This window comes from Gossypium hirsutum, chromosome D11 (genome assembly GCF_007990345.1).
Source record: "Gossypium hirsutum isolate 1008001.06 chromosome D11, Gossypium_hirsutum_v2.1, whole genome shotgun sequence".
Lineage (NCBI taxonomy): Eukaryota > Viridiplantae > Streptophyta > Magnoliopsida > Malvales > Malvaceae > Gossypium > Gossypium hirsutum.
In genome coordinates this window covers 23,049,515-23,067,070 of record NC_053447.1, presented here as the reverse complement: position 1 = coordinate 23,067,070, position 17,556 = coordinate 23,049,515, and the positions used below count along the sequence as shown (strand labels likewise).

Below are 17,556 nucleotides of genomic sequence, written 5' to 3'. Positions count from 1 at the left end.
TTCATATTTGTTAACCCAAATCCATCCATCTATCACCCAACTTTTAATCCTTTGTTAGCTGACTTATTCCATCTATCTTCTGGCCTTTTTGAACCTATTTCATTCTATTCCTCATACTTAACCAAAATACACCTTTCTCTCACCACCGAACGATACTTCCTCAACGACGATCAAGCAATTAGATCGACTCGACAAACAATACTAGGTCAGATTGCATCATTTGGTATTAGAGCTATAAATCGAGGAGTACCGATATTCGTAGCATTCCCGGAGTAGGTTCGTAAAAAAATTTCGAAAAAATTTTGAAAAAAGGAGATATATTTCGTGAATTCAAGTATTTCCATTGTAATTAGTATTTTTTAATTAACAAAAAAACAAAATTAAAAAAAAAGGAGGAGAAGTATTGAAAGATTTGTGATTGTATTCTTGTTTTCTGATCCAGCAAGTTTGACTTCTCTATCGTTTCCCATCAATTACCCTTCCCAACGCCACACTTGAAATCGAGAATTTTCTTTGTTCCGCCTACCTCCCCACCATATACAATCTAACCTTGTTAACCATTTTGAAACCGACCCCAAAAGTAGCAAGTAAGTCTAAAATAGATGAACTACAAAATCACGAGAGAAAGATCGAGAGGTAAAAGACAAAGTGTGTGAGAGCATTAGAGAGAAGAAAAGCCTTAAAACGAGTGTAAACACGAGAGTGAGTGAACATCCTTATTTTCTTTCCGAGTTTCCTATTGAGATTTTTTTTAGTGAGGTATTTAATTTTCTACTTTTGTTCTTTTAACATTTCTTCTTTTTAGTAAATAATCATGTCTCGAGAAGAATTTTCAGCCAATGAATTTCAATATTTGTTGAAAGAAATGGAGAACATGCTCGACCAAAAAATTAAGCCCATTCAAGACAAGCGAGAACCTCGAACAACATCCCGACGGAAGGAAATCCCACCAAGTCGGAAAACGAAGTCATGATCATCACGAAGACACATTTTCGATGACCATTTGAAAAGAGATTCTTATCGGGATTCCTACTCGTCAAGGAATTCGAGACATAGAGGAGAAAGCTTCGAGTCTGAAATCTTTCGAGACGACAAACGAAAAAGTACGAGTTATTCTTCGTATGCCTCAAAGAAGTCCTTTCCGGAGAATCGTTCACGAAGACTTGATCGAGATACCTATGAGAAGACTTTCTCTTTCTTTGAGCAAAACACTTATCTTTTTGATTTTTTTATCGTCCTCATGTTGTAATGAAAAAGAAAAAGAGATTGAAAAAGAAGAAAAAAAATTGAAAGAGAGAAAAGAATCGAAAAAGATTGTGAAAAAGAAAACGAAAAAGAAATTGAAAAAGAAAGTGAGAGTGAGAAAAAGAAAGACGAAATTGAGATTGAACAAAAATGTGTAGAGAAAATTGAAAAAGAAAAAGAAACGAGAGAAAAAGAGGCAAGCAAATAAGAAAAAGTGAGGAATCTGTTTACTAACCCATATATGAAATTGTCTCGTTGTGTTTCTTTTCAGGTTTCCGAAAGATCGAAAACTAATTTTCAACTTCAATACCTTCCTAATGAGCGACTCTTTCGCATGACTAAACAAGGTAAGGTTAAAGATGAAATCACACCACACTAGCCTAAACGTAAGCGAGGTAAGGAAATTTTAACGACCGAGTCACGACAAGCATGTTTGAAAGTTATCGATAACATTTTTGGTGACTTAGTTTTTAAAAGATTCTCTTATCTTCATCTGATTAGTTTCTATTCCTTGATTGTGGTTAACGAACTCGTTCCAAAGAAAAGCACAATGAGTTTTACTCTTGATTGGCCTTGTGAAGGAAACTTTGTTGATGTTGTTCGGTCTAATCGACAAACCATGAATTTAATCTTGCGTGATAATGAGTTTTCACGAAAAACACATAATTTGTTTGAATATGATATTAACGTGTATCCACTAAAGTTTTTTTGTGAAAATTTTGAATTTGTGCAAATCTGTTTCGATGATGGCAAAGAGTTCTGATTTTTTGTTCCTGTGTATGCAAAAATCCTTCTGGTTTGACATGTTTGATTTACTGAACCCTTTGCTACACTTTGGCATAAGTAATCAAACTCATGTTTTTAAACCCATAATATGTTTTGATTCGTTTTGCGGGAAAAACCAGCATCTTAAAGTTTGTGTGAATAATTTCTATTTGTTTGATACTTGGTTTTTAAATAAGGAAACGATGATTGACAAATTTGATTTCAATTTAAATTCGTTCCTTACGCCATTTCTGTGGTTGTACATGAAGTTCGCGTGTCATTCTGAAAAGGTTAACTCAACCACGAAGTTTCGACTACTCTATGCCCCCGAGGAGCGAAGGTTTATGTTGATCGAGCGATGTAAAAACGATCTTTATTTTCCTGCTCATAAAGGTAAGACAATTGAAAGTCTTGAAACGTTTTTGTTCTCTTCGGATGGTGTTAAAAATTGTGTTGATGATTTAGCTTTTGTAAAACACTTAGATCGTGACGTGCTTAATTGTTCTATTTTACTTGATGATGATCTATCTGTTTTGGTTGATGATAAAAAAGTTCTTGTTTTTGATAATCGTGATTTTGTTGGCAAGCATGCGATTAAATGGAAATTACAATGCCCAACTAAGCAAAACCATGAATCTTCTAATTCTTTTCGTTTGCTTGTTTGTGATGCCTACGTACATCTTTTGACTCATTACTCGCATATAGGCTATGATTTATGGAAGCCAATTGAGATTTTTGAATGTCTTACAACATATCTGTTTTTGTATATATCGTTTGAAGAGACATTGAAAAGTAAGATATTTTGTTGGCATGAAACATGGTATTTTGCATCTGTCCATTCGCATACGTTGTGCTTGTTTTGTTTTGATTATCCTTAGACTACAAGTTTGTTTGCGTTGCTTTTTATTAACGCATGGCTATAAATTTCAGATAACTCATTTGCCATTCGCCCCTTTCAACCAAGACAAGCCGCGTAAATGCTTTCGAGTAAACCAATGGCTTGACTTGAGGACAAGTCGCTTTGAAGAAGGGGGAATGATACGATCACGCCCTGCGAACAATCTTGGTCAGGTTTTTCAAGCGGGCGTTGCAATCATTTTCTAGCTGTTCAACTCGATCCTAGTTTATTGAGCTTGAATCAGCTCGTGTTTCAGTTCCTTGAGCCCAATTCAGCTCAATCTTAGCTCATTGAGCTCGATGCTATTTTTATTATTATTTTTAGTTTATGCATTCATTTAGTTGCTGGAATAAATTAATGAGTTAGTTACATTAGTTTGTTCAGCTCAAATAATTGTTAAGTATTTAATTTGTTAAAATCTGGACATTTTTATTATGTGTTAAATATGTTCTATTTTAATGCATGTTTTTAATATGTCTTAGTTAATACATAGCATAAATGTGTTCAGCTCATTACATCCAATTAATGTGTCTTGATGCCAATTTAATATGTCCTAGTCCAACCGAATTTAAAGAGAATTTAAATATGTCTTTGCTGCTGCCGAATTTAATTTGTCCTAAGTGATTTAAAATGCTGAATTTATTTGGTGCAGGTATCATGCATGAATTGACATTGAAGAGAGCTAATGTTTCATTCTTTCATGTGACTATTTGTAGAGCTCAATAGACAAAGAGCTGAATTAAAACTCCAGCTGCTGTTTTGAGCTTCTCAAAGTGGCTATTCGAAGAACTCAATGGACAAGGCTGTTTAAATGGAGTCCATTCAACTGGTGCCTGATCAATTTCGCCCCTTCACACTTGGAGGCTGTTGGAGTTCATCAATTCACACTATTTGGGCTGTTCGTGCTCCCAAACTCCCATTAAAACGTTGTTGCACGTTCAGCTTCTCAAGGCAGAATTAAAGGAGCTCATTTAAGCTCTTGGCTGAACATAGACATGGCAAACCAACTCCTAGCTATTCCAAATACATTCAGCTGACTTTCTTTCATCTAGAAGCTGTCTAATGACATTCTAAAGATCTGAATATAGACATGAAATTTATTTAGATTTATTCTAGAATTTTCCAGCTCATTAAAGCTACACACAAGTGTCTATTTAGTTGCCTCATTGACCATTCCGCTAGCTTAGGTTTATCACTATAAATACTTTATAATTAGCTTGTTTTAGGGACTTTTTCCATTTTATTTAAATGAAACTTTGTTTCTTTGAGGTTAACTTCCTCTCCAATTTCGTACGAGTCTCGAGTGACTTATCTAGCGTGCTAGTGGCGTCATCTTGAACTTGTTTTCGAACTTATCACCAACCCTGGTGTGGCGTTCGTCCATCTAAATACACCTTCAGTTTCTACTTTTCTAAGTAACGGGTCGAGGTCCATCAACCTATTCCCATATTTCACCTTAAGCCATATAAGTTCCGAGGTGATACTTGCTATAGTATCGAATTGTTCTTGACGCTTAAGTTCAACTTTCGTTTTCCACCTTCTGTCTTAAATTTCTTTCATATTTGTTAACCCAAATCCATCCATCTATCACCCAAATTTTAATCCTTTGTTAGCCGACTTATTCCATCTATCTTTTGGCCTTTTTGAACCTATTTCATCCTATTCCTCATACTTAGCCAAAATACACATTTCTCTCACCACTGAAAGATACTTCCTCGACGACGATCGGGCAATTAGATCGACTAGACAAACAACATCGGGCCGGATCGCATCAATGCGCCTCCAAACATTTTTACGCCAATAGAGAAATGTTCACCAAATTTGAATGTATAGCTGAAGGTGAACAAGTGTACATGGGTAATTCTAGCACTTTAGAATTACTCGGTAAAGGAAAGATTTTACTTAAACTTACTTCTAGTAAAACGTTGGCATTGAATAAGTCCTTTATGTACTTTCCATGCGTAGAAATTTGATTTGTTTAGGATTACTAAATAAGACAGATGTTAAACTAGACCTCGAATCCAATAAACTTGTACTTTTTTGAAATAGAGATTATGTGGGGAAAGGTTATTTGAATGGAGGTTTGTTTGTGATTGAGACTATATTTAATAATAAAGCCACCATTTCTACTTTTATTGTTGATCTTTTAACATGTGGCATGTTGGTTCGCGACGAAATGTGCAAGTATACACAGTCATTATCAAGTAATAAGTAAGTAAAAAGAGTACCATCTCCACACAGGTCGTGTTGAAATCAATAATTGTAAAATTAATGTTTACAAGTTGGTTAAGAAAACACAATATTTTAATGTGATGGATGTTAAAATTAAATTAATCAAATATATGCAAATGAAATGAAATAAAATGCAATGAAATGGTTTAGCAACAATTCACAAGTTTTGACAACAATAACATGAATAAGCTAGAACAATTTCTTTATCATGTTTAACAATGTTCCAAAAAACATTCATGGCAACTAGATCATTTATGAACTTGGAATCAAAATCATAAGCTCTTTCGAGATCTTAGATTTGCCACTTAGGAAAACATGAATATATCTATGTCATTATTTAACTCAAGATTCCTTAGAATTTATGTAAAGTAACAGGGACGGGTTAGGTTTGAAATAGGTTAATTACATAAATATAAAGTAATGCAAGGTAATAATGTTCCTTTGGAATTATTACGAACCTTTAATTCATTTTGGTTCAGATATGAATTAATCATGCATCTTCCAATTATTATGTCCATTAACCACCATCTAGTTTGGATTAAGCGATTAATTCTAATGCAGTCAAACATATCTTAATGCATGAAAAACATGAATGATTTTAATTGGAAGCATAAACGATTGAGGCACAGAACAATATAAACATGAATTGAACAAATAAAATCAAGGCATTGCAATAATTCTAACTAAAACAAATTTAAGTAATTATTATTAATTAAAAATAAATTAAATAATTTGCAATCATGTTTTTTAACTAAGAACAATTAAAAGAGAAAGGAAGAAGAAATTTTGAGATGAATTCGGTGATTTCCCGAAAACTATCTGTGGTGGCTTCCTCTGATTTTCGTTGTTGCTTTGATGTTGTTTAATGAATGATGAAGGGGTTTTGGCCTCTATTTATACACATGAGAAGGGGCTAGAAATAGAGATTTTCAGCCATAATCTTCTCTATCATGTGACCGGCCATGAATTGCAGTAAGGATGGATTGTTGGTTTTGTTATTTTAAGCATGATGCTCAAAGTGCAAAGCTTGAAAAGTGGAGGGTTGGAATGGATGAGTAGGAGAGTTTGAGGGTTGGTTTGCAAATGTTTAAAATCAGCTTAAAGAGTTGATTTGGGTAGCATTATGGTCGGTTTTTGGGTGTTGGATTTGGGACTTCCTTGGATGTGTAAAGCTCTCTTTCTTTGGGTTGCATTTTGGGCCTTTATCTTTGCTAGAAGTGATCCAATTTTTGCTACCCGTTTGCATCTTGGTCCTTCAATAATTTGAGGTTTAAAGTTACTTTATTTATAATTTCCTTAATGAGTTTTTGGCAGCTCGATTGATGATGCTTTTCCAAGCCACACTATCATGGCCTTAATGGAAGAGCTTCAGGATAAGACTATCTTCGGTGCGACAACTGCTAAAAAATAATATGAAATTAAGTAGAATTTATATGAAATTGAATAAAAATATATTTTTAACATAAATTATTCAATTTATTAATTTATTAATAAAAATCGCAAATCATTATCATTTACTCAGAATTTACAAGAATTTTGAGCTAGAAAGTGCTATAGATAACTCTATATTTTAGAGTTATCACATGATAGATTAGGACATGTGAATATTTATTCTTTAAAAAGCTCATAAAAATGAATCTACTTTCTAATCTAGATGGTAGTAGCTTTAATAAATATGAAATTTGTGTTGAAGCCAAACATACTAGACCTTCCTTAAAGACTATTTCTGATAGAAAAACTAAACTTTTAGAGGTAGTTCATATTGATCTAGTAGACTTTAGAAACACAGAAATGAAAAATGAAAAACGTTACTATATTACCTTTGTAGATGATTACTCTAGGTATACAAAGGTTTATCTTCTAAAAATAGAAGATGAAGCTGAACAAACATTTCTCATTTATAAAGTAGAAGTAGAAAACCAGCTTAATAGGAGAATAAAATGTCTTAGATCTGATAGAGGTGGTGAATATGGCATTAACTTTCTTAAATAGGTTTGTGAGAAAGACGAAATTATACATGAGTTTTTCACTCCCTATTCTCCACAAAAAATGACATAACTAAAAGGAAAAACAGAACTCTAAAAGAAATGATGAATGCTTTACTACTTAGTTCTGTTTTACCTGACCACATGTGGAGGGAGGCTGTACTTTTTACAAACCACATTCTTAATAGAGTGCCTTATAAAAATTTAGATTGTACCCCATACGAATTGTGGAAAGGTTATACCCCTAATATGCAATACTTGAAAGCGTAGAGGTACTTAACAAAAGTAGGCTTGCTTGCTTTTAAATAGAACACTATCAGATCTAAAACTGTTGATGTTGTTTTTGTTGGTTATGCGCTAAATAGTTCTGCAGATTCATGTTTTTGTATGATTCTTTCATATGTGAATCTAGAGATGCTGTTTTCTTTAAAAATAATTTTCCGTTAAAGAAATCTTACATAAATCCTAATATACAATTAGATGAACATGTTTCTTCTTCTAGTACACATAATAAAGATATTCTTAATGATGATGTAGAACCTAAGAGAAGTGAAAGACAAAGGGCTGCCACTAGTTTCGGACCTGATTTCTTTAATTTCTTTGTAACCGAGGTTAATGATTTAGACTTAATAAGTGATTCTATTGCTTATGCATTTTTTATAGGTAAGGATCCAAAAACCTATGATGAAGCCGTAAATTCAATAGATGCTAGTTTTTGGAGAGATGCTATTAATAATGAGCTTGATTCTATTATGTCTAATCACACTTGGGAATTAGTAGACTTGCCTAGAGGTTTTAGACATTTTAGTAATAAATGGGTCTTTAGAAAGAAACTTAGACCAGATGGGTTAATACAAAAGTATAAGGCAAGACTAGTGGTTAAAGGGTCTACTTAGAAATTTTGAGTAGATTATTTTGATACATACTCTCCTATGACTAAGATATCAACCATTTGTGTTTTGTTTACTTTAGCTTCCAATCACAATTTGCTGGTGCATCAAATGGATGTGAATACAACTTTCTTGAATAGTGATTTGGATGAGGAAATCTACATTGAGCAACCTTTAATATTTGTGGCACCTGGTATGGAAGATAAATTTTGCATTCTCAAATATCTCTATATGTTCTCAAACAAGCTCCAAGACAATCGTATGTGAAATTTCATAAGATTACTCTCAGTTTTAGTTTTATTGTTAATGGTGAAGATGTATGTGTGTATTCTCATATGTTTGGTTCTGATTGTGTCATCATAAGCCTGTATGTAGATGACATGTTAATTTTCAGTTCCAATATAGAATCCATTAATAAAACCAAGAATTCTTATCTACCAGATTTGAAATGATTGATTTGGGAGAGGTAGATGTAATCTTAGGAGTTAAGGTTACAAAATCAAAAAAAGGGATTTGCATTAAGCCAGTCTCATTAGATAGAGAAAGTGTTAAAAAAAGTTTAATAGCTTTGATGTAATCCTTGTGAGAACTTCTTACGATTCTAGCATACAACTGTTTAAGAACAGAGGAAATACTGTTTCTCAATTAAAGTATGCTAAGATTATTGAAAGTCTTATGTTTTTGATGAACTACACTCGGTCAGACATTGCTTATGCAGTTAGTAGACTAAGTAGATACACCCATAATCCAAGCAATGAGCATTGGAATGCTCTAAAGCGTTTGCTTAAATACTTTAAAGGTAAAATAACTTGAGAGTTGGAATTTATCGGATACCCTGCAATCCTTGATGGCTATTCTGATGCAAACTGGGTAACTAATAATGATGAGGTGAGCTCTACAAGTGGGTATGTTTTTACTTTGGGTTGAGCAACCATTTTGTGAAAGTCTGCTAAACAAACTTGTATTGCTTGCTCCACGATGGAGTCAGAGTTCATACCTCTTGACTTAGTCAGGAAAGAGGTCGAGTGGCTTAAGAATCTACTAGCAAAGATTCTTTTATAAGGAAAACTAGTACCTCGCATATCTCTATTATGTGACTCACAAACCGCAATTTGCGTTGCTAAGAGCCAAGCTTACAATGGTAAGAAGAAGTATATTCGAATAAGACATGAATCTGTGAGACATTTAATAAAAAAATGGAGTACTCGTGTTGGAGTACGTGAGATTTGAAAGGAACCTAGTTGATCCACTAACTAAAGGGTTAAGTAGGAGAATGGTTCTTAATTCATCGAGAGGGATGGGTTTTAAGCTCAGTGGTTGAGGAATTCATGGTGGATACCTAACATAATTTTCTAAGTTCAATGTGGTCAAATGAAACCATGTAAAGACTCATAGTGTACATTTTACCTATCCTTATGGTAAACGATATACATGCATAAGTTTGAGTTCTTACTCTTAATGAGTTCATAGCCAAGAGTTTGGGTGGTCCTATTGAGATAGACTTGATGAATTCACCGACTTGAGATGTTGAGTTTATACTTTTAATGAGTTCATATTCGAGAGTGTGGATGGTCTTATTGAGACGTACTTGATGAATTCACCGAATCTAAATTTGAGAGGATGAGCTTAATAAATGCTCCTAATGATTTCATAGCCCTAATTCAGGCGGTCTATATTGAGATAGGCTAGATGAAATCACCTACATAAGTGTGAAAGACTAGCCATCTTCTATGAAAAACATTTGGGTAGTTTTTCTGGAGCACTTACCAGCATCCCGAGGTGCATTGGCTAAAACTTGCTGATTTATCGCAGAATATCAATTGGATCTGAGATTAGATGTATATCATGAGTTAACTCCTATCTTAGCAAGTTCAAGATTCATTCACTTGTTAAAGAAAAGAATCACTCATTTCACTATATGCTAGTTCAAATCCGCAAGATACTAGTGCTTAAGCGACTAATTTCGTTATTGCTCTTCTCACATTTTAACTGGAAAAACCTCTACTCATTCTCGTGTTTACAAAAATGTTCAAATTTACTTTGCATTAGTGGGGGATTGTTGGTAATGCAAAGGATTGTTGGTAAATGGGTATATCTCACATTAGTTAAGTATAGGCTATTGAGAAGGTTTATATATAACATTACTTTTTACTCTCATTGAGTAATTAGGCTATAGCCTTTACATGTGCACGCCGCCGATGCCCAATACGATCCATGTCTGTGCCCATGTTAACACGTTTCTTCGACATGTACTTCATGTATTTCTTTTTTGATAAAATTCTTATATTTTTTCCAGAAAATAATTTCTTTAAAACAGTTTTATCCCCCCCACATTTTTTTCCTATTACGAAAATATGGAACAAATTATACTTTGTGCTGAAATGGTAGGTTAAAACTATAATTGGCCCTACGAGTTTTACTCTTTTGCCCCTGCATATTTACTATTTTACCTTTCTATTCCTAGTATAAATAGAGAGTTGTTTTCCTCATTTTTCACACAGAAAACAAACATAGCAATCAAAGAACTCTTTTCTCCTCCTCACCTTTTTTCCCATTCTTTTCTAAAAATTCTATCGTTTTCCCTTAAATTACATTAGAGGAAATTATGTCTAGGAGTTTGGGTTTTAAGCGGGATCGATTGTGACCCCTCTAAACTTTCCTGGGAATTGATCCTAGTTTGATTTCCCTGAGAAGAGCAATACCAATTGCGTTCCATCTTTTTTATTCGGGTGTACGAATACTAAAGCACCGTGTTAACCTTGGAGGACGACATTCGTTGCACGATTACACCGATTAGGGTAAATTCGTTTCTAAGGCAGTGGTTCTTCCACAATGTAGTACATTTTGATTTTTTAATTCTTGGTTTACTTTTCCATTCAGTGCTAACAAATTTGTTTTGCAGCAGTATATTTTCCAACAATAAATAATCCAAAAATTATCAACTAAATTATAAGTGATGAGTTATGGATTTTTTTTATGAAAAATGAACTATGTCTCTTAATTACTAAAAATTATATCTCTTAGTTATTAATTAAGAGGTGTTAGATACTTATTTGGGTAGCTTCAACTCTTACTAAAAGATGTGGCTATCCAAATATGTTTCTATTTGATCAGATACGAAATTTTTATAAATAAGACTCAAATTTCACTTGGAATGTCATAACTGAAAAAACTTGGAAACAAAATTTTATCATGTTCTTCAATCTTTAGATATTAATTGATTGTTCTATAAAGAATTACTATATAAGTTATTTATAAAAGTTGATACTCTAGTTATATATTGCTCAAAGCACTGTTTTGTTAGTGCAAAACTAAAAGAATTATTAGCCTTCATTAGATTCTTGAAGTTTATTTATCAATAACTTTTTTGTGCACCAACATTTATGATTTAAGTTATCAATAAAACTTTAAAAAATTAACATGATCATAGACCTTTCAAATATTTATTAACTAGTTCGGGCGGGTTTATTATTTATATAAATTATTTGAAATATAATATATTTGTATATTTTGAATATATTGCATGTATAGATTTTTAAATTTAACGGTTAGGCTTTCAAAGTTGATTATGTTTAAATATATCGAAAATCTTTATATTTAAAAGATGATTTTATAAGATTTAAAAAAGAAAAAAACAATGATGTTATTATATCTCATTGTTGCATGCAATATATTATTTTGTGATTTGTGTTGTGATTTTAGTTTTAAATTTTAATTATAATTTAATAAAAATCATATTTACAATTTAATTTAAAAAATAGGATCCATTTTAGATATAATTACAAAAAAAGTAATCTTACAACTCAAAGGTCTCGTATATGCTCTCATACCAACAGCATCTTCGGTAATTTCCGCAAAACAGCCAATGACTTTGGAATTTTATATTTGCCAAACTTCATTCAGAAATAATAGATGGAGTTTTGCTTGAGATTGGATTCTCAAAAGTAGATGATGTTGCTCTGTTAAATCCTTAGAGAACAAATTCCGTTAACTTGGTACAATGATTTCTAGGTTATGAAAATGACAATGATATCAGATTGAAGTAACCTCAACCTGCATTATTTCTCCCTATATTCTCGGGAAATTTATTGGCAATAGCTTGGGGTTCTTTTTCTAGTTTTGGATAAACGAGAATTTCATCAAATATGCATTCTTTTTATAATGTCAACGCCGAAAACATTTATGCTTATCGTTAAAAGTTTGAAGCTTGATCCATTTGTTTTTAAAAAATAATAAGCATGGGAAGCTCCTAACATACAAAATACAAAGGTCTCTACTCCTATAAAGAAGATATGATTGTTTATTCAAGTTTATAGTTTGTTTAAACTGATGAAACCTTGCATGATTTGGATGACTACATCAAGAACTGCGCCTGACATTCATCACTAAACAGGCCAACCCCCGCCCCCCAATTTGTATCGTTATTGATTAATTGCCTCTACTTGTGAAAGTTTGGTTGGATTTTGAATGACTCAAGCATGGCAATGGTTATCTCGTATAGTTGTGATTAGAACTTAGTCAGCAAACCCTTTCTTTGAGCTGGCTTCATTTAATTTCATTTCTATATGTTCTTCGGTTGTTCAAAGCTGGTTGGCTCCTGAATTAATCTTTTTGGTCTTACCAAACATAATCCTCATTTTTAGGGTATAAAATAATTTGGTCTATTTGAAATATTCATTGAAATTTAGTTGAATGTGTTCAATGCCCTTATATGGGCAGCTTTTGAAACGCCTACCATCAAATCCATCAATTTTCTTAGAGGATGGAGGATGCTTTGGTTTGGATGTCATCAGTAGCCCCAGTAAAATTTTCAAAAGTTTAAAAGTTAAAATGAGAATTTTTTTTAAAGAAAAATTTTAGGAGTGTAATTAAAAATTTTAAAATTTTAGTGAGATTAGAAATTTTCAAAAAATTTAAGAGAATTCAATTAAATTTTTTTTAAAATGAAAGGTATAATGATTACTTTCAAGAAAAAACTTTAAGAGAGAAATGAAAATTTTCTAAAATTTTGGAAAGCCTAATTAAAATTTTCTAAAAATTTCCCAAAAAAGTTTAAAATTTCCCAAAATTTTGGGGGGCCAAGACCCTAGACCACCATAATGGTCCGCCTCTTGTTGCCATCTGCAACACAAGAAGAATAGGAACCGAAGAATTAATTATAGATATGAAAAAGAATAAATGCCATAAAATATTTCCAGGAATAAGCCTGGTCATTTCATCAGACCAGCATTGTTCTTTCTCTTTGAATATATATATATATATTTCTCGGTGAGGAACATTAAAATGCTTAAACAGTAAAGTTCTAAAGGGTATAGATGCCTAATGTATCAATAATCGAAGACAGTTGCCTTTATTATGTTCTGATAATTGACAAGTTAACTTGATGTCATTGGCAATATTGGTTTCTTCATTTCCATTCAATTATTTTCATGCATCCAATGTGATGAAATGGTTTGATCTCAGATCATGATATGCATCTCTCTCAAGATCTATAATTGTTTTCAAACTGTATTTGAAGGTCAATAAAACACCATATTCCAGCCTACAATGGTCGTCACACAGTTCAAATCAATTTAACATAAATGATTTCCAGTTCCCAGGTGGTGTGATTATTTACAATCCTGGTCCCTGCTCCTTGTGCCTACAAATCCACCTCAATAATCCATTGTTTTCATAAATATTTCTTCTTCTTCTGTTTTTAATAACGACAAACTTTGGAAACATAAGATTCATTCAACCAAAGTACTTCTGCAGACAAACAGAACAATGCAGGCCTATCTATTGGCATCTTTGTGATGTTAGAGTGTTTAAATACAAATCGCAACAAAGGATAAAGGGACTAATTCAAAGCATTAACAGAAGATAAAGAGACTTGTTAAAAACAATTCAAACGATTGGAAAAAATTAACTTGGTGCAGGCTTTTGTTTCTCCAATATACTTCCTTGAAATGGTTGGTCACAAAGTCTTGTATGGTGTAGAGGGTAAAGAGGTTGGATTTTTTTTTCTTGTAAGAAGTGAAGGTGAAAGTGAAAGGCAAGGCGGAATCCTCAAAGATGCTTCTCTTCAGTAGAATTTTTTCTTGAGAAATATATTGCAAAATAAGGGCTGGTTTGTTTTCTTGTCCAACGTTTTTGTGCTATGGATAAATTAGCTATGCACCTGGAAAATGACAGAATTTACATGTTCATCAATCATTGAAACATTATATAGTATATAGTATATAGTATATAGTATATCAATTTCAGACCTCTCGAGAGTTCAAATGTTGTTTCAAAAAATTAATTTTACCGTCTTTATCAATTACCTTTCTATTTCTTTGAATATTTTATTATGAGAACATCTCACCAGAAAAAAACAACTACTGGAATGGGAAAAGATGCTTAGATTGTAGATTGGTCAATGACCAAATTGTTTACTATGCTGGCTAACAACAATGAATAAGAATCTTGAATAGATTGTAAGATAATTCAGTTCTTGGCCAAATGGTGACCCTAGTCCTAGGCTTTGATAATGCAGCCTAACCCCTGAAGTGAAAAGTCATTAATGGAAGATGAAGTACAAACATGAACTCAGCCTCAGTTGTTGACTTGCTGCAAGGAAGAAGAAAGATTGTGATTTGTTGAACAGTTAAGTGCCATAATCAGAGATAAAAACACTTTCAAGCATTCACAGTTTGTATCTGTGAAATTCAACTAATACTAGCACCACACTGATTGACTATTTCCCCAGCTTAAACCTTCAACAAGTACTGTTCAATTCTTTTATCTAGATAAGGATATTTGAAATGCATAGGCAAGTAGAATCAATGAAAGTTTTTAACTCTCCCAATTACCAAGAATCTCCCAAGAGCTACATATCACAGCAGACAAATCCCAGATTCACAATGCCTGCAGCAAGTGAAAGACATAACTTAAAAACCAAATATTGCGGAGAATATTGGCATTGAAGACAGATGGAGCTCGGTTCTTAGGTTTGCAACTCCTTGACTTAGTTGAATTGATTCACAGACTTGTTTTTATTTTGCAATGCTTACCTCAAAGATTCCACTACAAGTAACATAGATCATGTACTTGCTTATTATTTCTCCCTGGGGTAATCCTTTAATATCATAAGCAAACAAGCCAGAAATTTCCAGTACCAGGTATATAAACACTTGAAAACAAAGTAACCTGAGTATAATATTATACCAGAGCAAGCTTTGTTTCTAACTTCTAATCTTGTATTTTAACTTGATAGTTCCATACAGGAAAGGGTAAAGGACTTGCAAGGCAGTGCCAAAGCAGGCAGTTTATGGAAAGATACACATAACCTGGCACTTAATAAACTAAAATCTCTAGTTTTCATCCAGAATCTGTGAAAGAAAATTTCAGAACCAAAAGCAGGACAAAAACAAGTACATTCTAAAAAGTCATCAACATCGCATGAAACCAGAAAAATAGAGATCAGTATATATATATATATATATATATAGGAACTCATAAGACCAAAACAGTTAAAACTCCAACTGATTAATCCTATACGTTTCCATTTGAGAGAAAAGCAAAATTCTATTCCATTTGAGAGAAAAACAAAATTCTATCTTTATTATCCCTGTAGAATAATTTTCCAACATTAACACAACTCGCCTGCTTCCTTATCTAAGCCATTGTTTTTTAATCAAACACAACAAGAAACAGCGAGTGAAGGCCTTTTGTCTAATGAAATCAAGATTATAAATTATACAACAACAAGAAACAAGTTAGTTTTGCCTGTAAGCTATATAATTAGCCAAAGCAATCAAAGGAGCAGCTTTGGCAGGGTCAAATCCTTGAAGCAACTCTATCGCATCAGTCTTCAACTTCTCAGCAAACTCCTTTGATTTCTGTATCCCCATCAACTTTGGATAAGTCACTTTATCAGCCACCAAATCTTTCCCTGCAGTCTTCCCTAATTCCTTAGACGACTTGGTTACATCAAGAATGTCATCCACAACCTGAAACAAAAGCCCAATGCACCTTGCAAATTTCCTTAACTTTTCCACCTCCTCATCACATCCACCTCCAACAATGGCGCCCAAAACCACAGCCGCTTCGAGCAAAGCAGCAGTTTTGTGAACATGAATGAATTCTAAATGATCCAATCCCACATCTGTTAGCCCCTCACTAATTATGTCCACGACTTGACCAGCCACCAACCCCTCCCCTCCAATAGCTTTGGCTAATTCCCCAATAGCTCTTACAATCCTGGAAGGCGGAACACCAACTGTAGAAACAGCTATATGTTCAAAAGCAAAAGCTAAAAGAGCATCCCCTGCTAACACAGCTATATCCTCACCAAAAACTTTGTGGTTGGTTGGTTTTCCTCTACGAAGATCATCGTTGTCCATGCAAGGCAAATCATCGTGGATTAAAGACATGGTGTGGATCATTTCAACAGCACAAGCTGCGGGCATAGCCATGGATTCCCGGCCACCAACAAGTGCACAGGCTGCTAAACAAAGCACCGGACGTACCCTTTTTCCACCTGCTAAAAGGGAGTACCGCATTGCTTCATGGATTTTAACAGGGTCACGGAGTGAAACAGCAGATTCCAAGGCTTGGTTAACTGAACTTGCTTTTTGAAGCATGTAGGAATTGAAATCAAAGCTTGACTTTTGAGGGTATTGTTCTTCTTCCTTGACAATGTCTTCTTTGGTAAGGATTGAGGTAATGGAAGGAAGAGAAGAGAAGTTCACTTTTTTCAGGGTAGAAGATGATTGAGTTGTGAGAGGATTGAAGGGAAGAGATCTAGGTAAAGGAAAGGATTTGGATATGGAAGAAACTTGGTTAGACATGGAGTAAGACTGAACCCAATAACCCAGATTCAATGAAGCCATTTTGCAAGATTGGGTTTTTCAGATTTCAGAAGCACAATAACAGTTCGACGGGGATGAAAATAGAGAACCAAGAAACAAATAAAAGTAGCAAATTCTAACGTAATTTCCACTTTTCAAATACTTAAAGATTGAATTCTGCAGCCCTGCAATGACAAGTTGGACAAAAATGTTAGTACTCTTATGTATGAGGGAGAAGGAAAAGGGGGAAGAAAAGCTAAAATATTGATGGCAATGGCAATGGCAATGGCAATGGCAATGGCAATGGATGAGCATTAGTTTTTAATGAGAGCCAAAGAAGGACAAAGATTGGATTTTGGGATTTGGGTGGGCAACTGGGCATCTTGTAGCATCGGCATCTTTTCTAACGCCCCACCAATTATTTATTTATTATAATCCACAATTTTTTTATTTATCTTCAAATCCAATAATAAATTATGAGTTTTTTTAATTAAATAATATAATAAATAATACAGCGTTTATTATCGACTATATTACTACACAGTTTGTATGCCCCATGCAATGGCATGGCATATTATAATATATTTTATGTTAAATTATTGTATAATTTCAAATTTTTTAATAGAAAAAAATCATTTTTTAGATTTCATATTTTTAACAAATTTAGTCAAAATCCAACATTAAAAACATTCAACGATAACATATAATATAAAATCATAAAAACACAA

General features: G+C 33.3%; 1 protein-coding gene across 1 annotated transcript; it reads right to left on the bottom strand.

The window, feature by feature from the left end:
- Positions 1-15,571: 15,571 nt before the first annotated feature.
- On the bottom strand, positions 15,572-17,227 carry LOC107957430 (geranylgeranyl pyrophosphate synthase, chloroplastic). The gene has a single exon (XM_016892948.2). The coding sequence runs from the start codon at positions 16,868-16,870 to the stop codon at positions 15,755-15,757; it is 1,116 nt and encodes a 371-aa protein (XP_016748437.1). The 5' UTR covers positions 16,871-17,227; the 3' UTR covers positions 15,572-15,754.
- Between the last annotated feature and the right edge of the window lie 329 nt (positions 17,228-17,556).

Coding starts and splice junctions, on each gene's coding strand:
- LOC107957430 (XM_016892948.2), bottom strand. CDS start 16,870: ATGGCTTCATTGAATCTGGGTTATTGGGTTCAGTCTTACTCCATGTCT.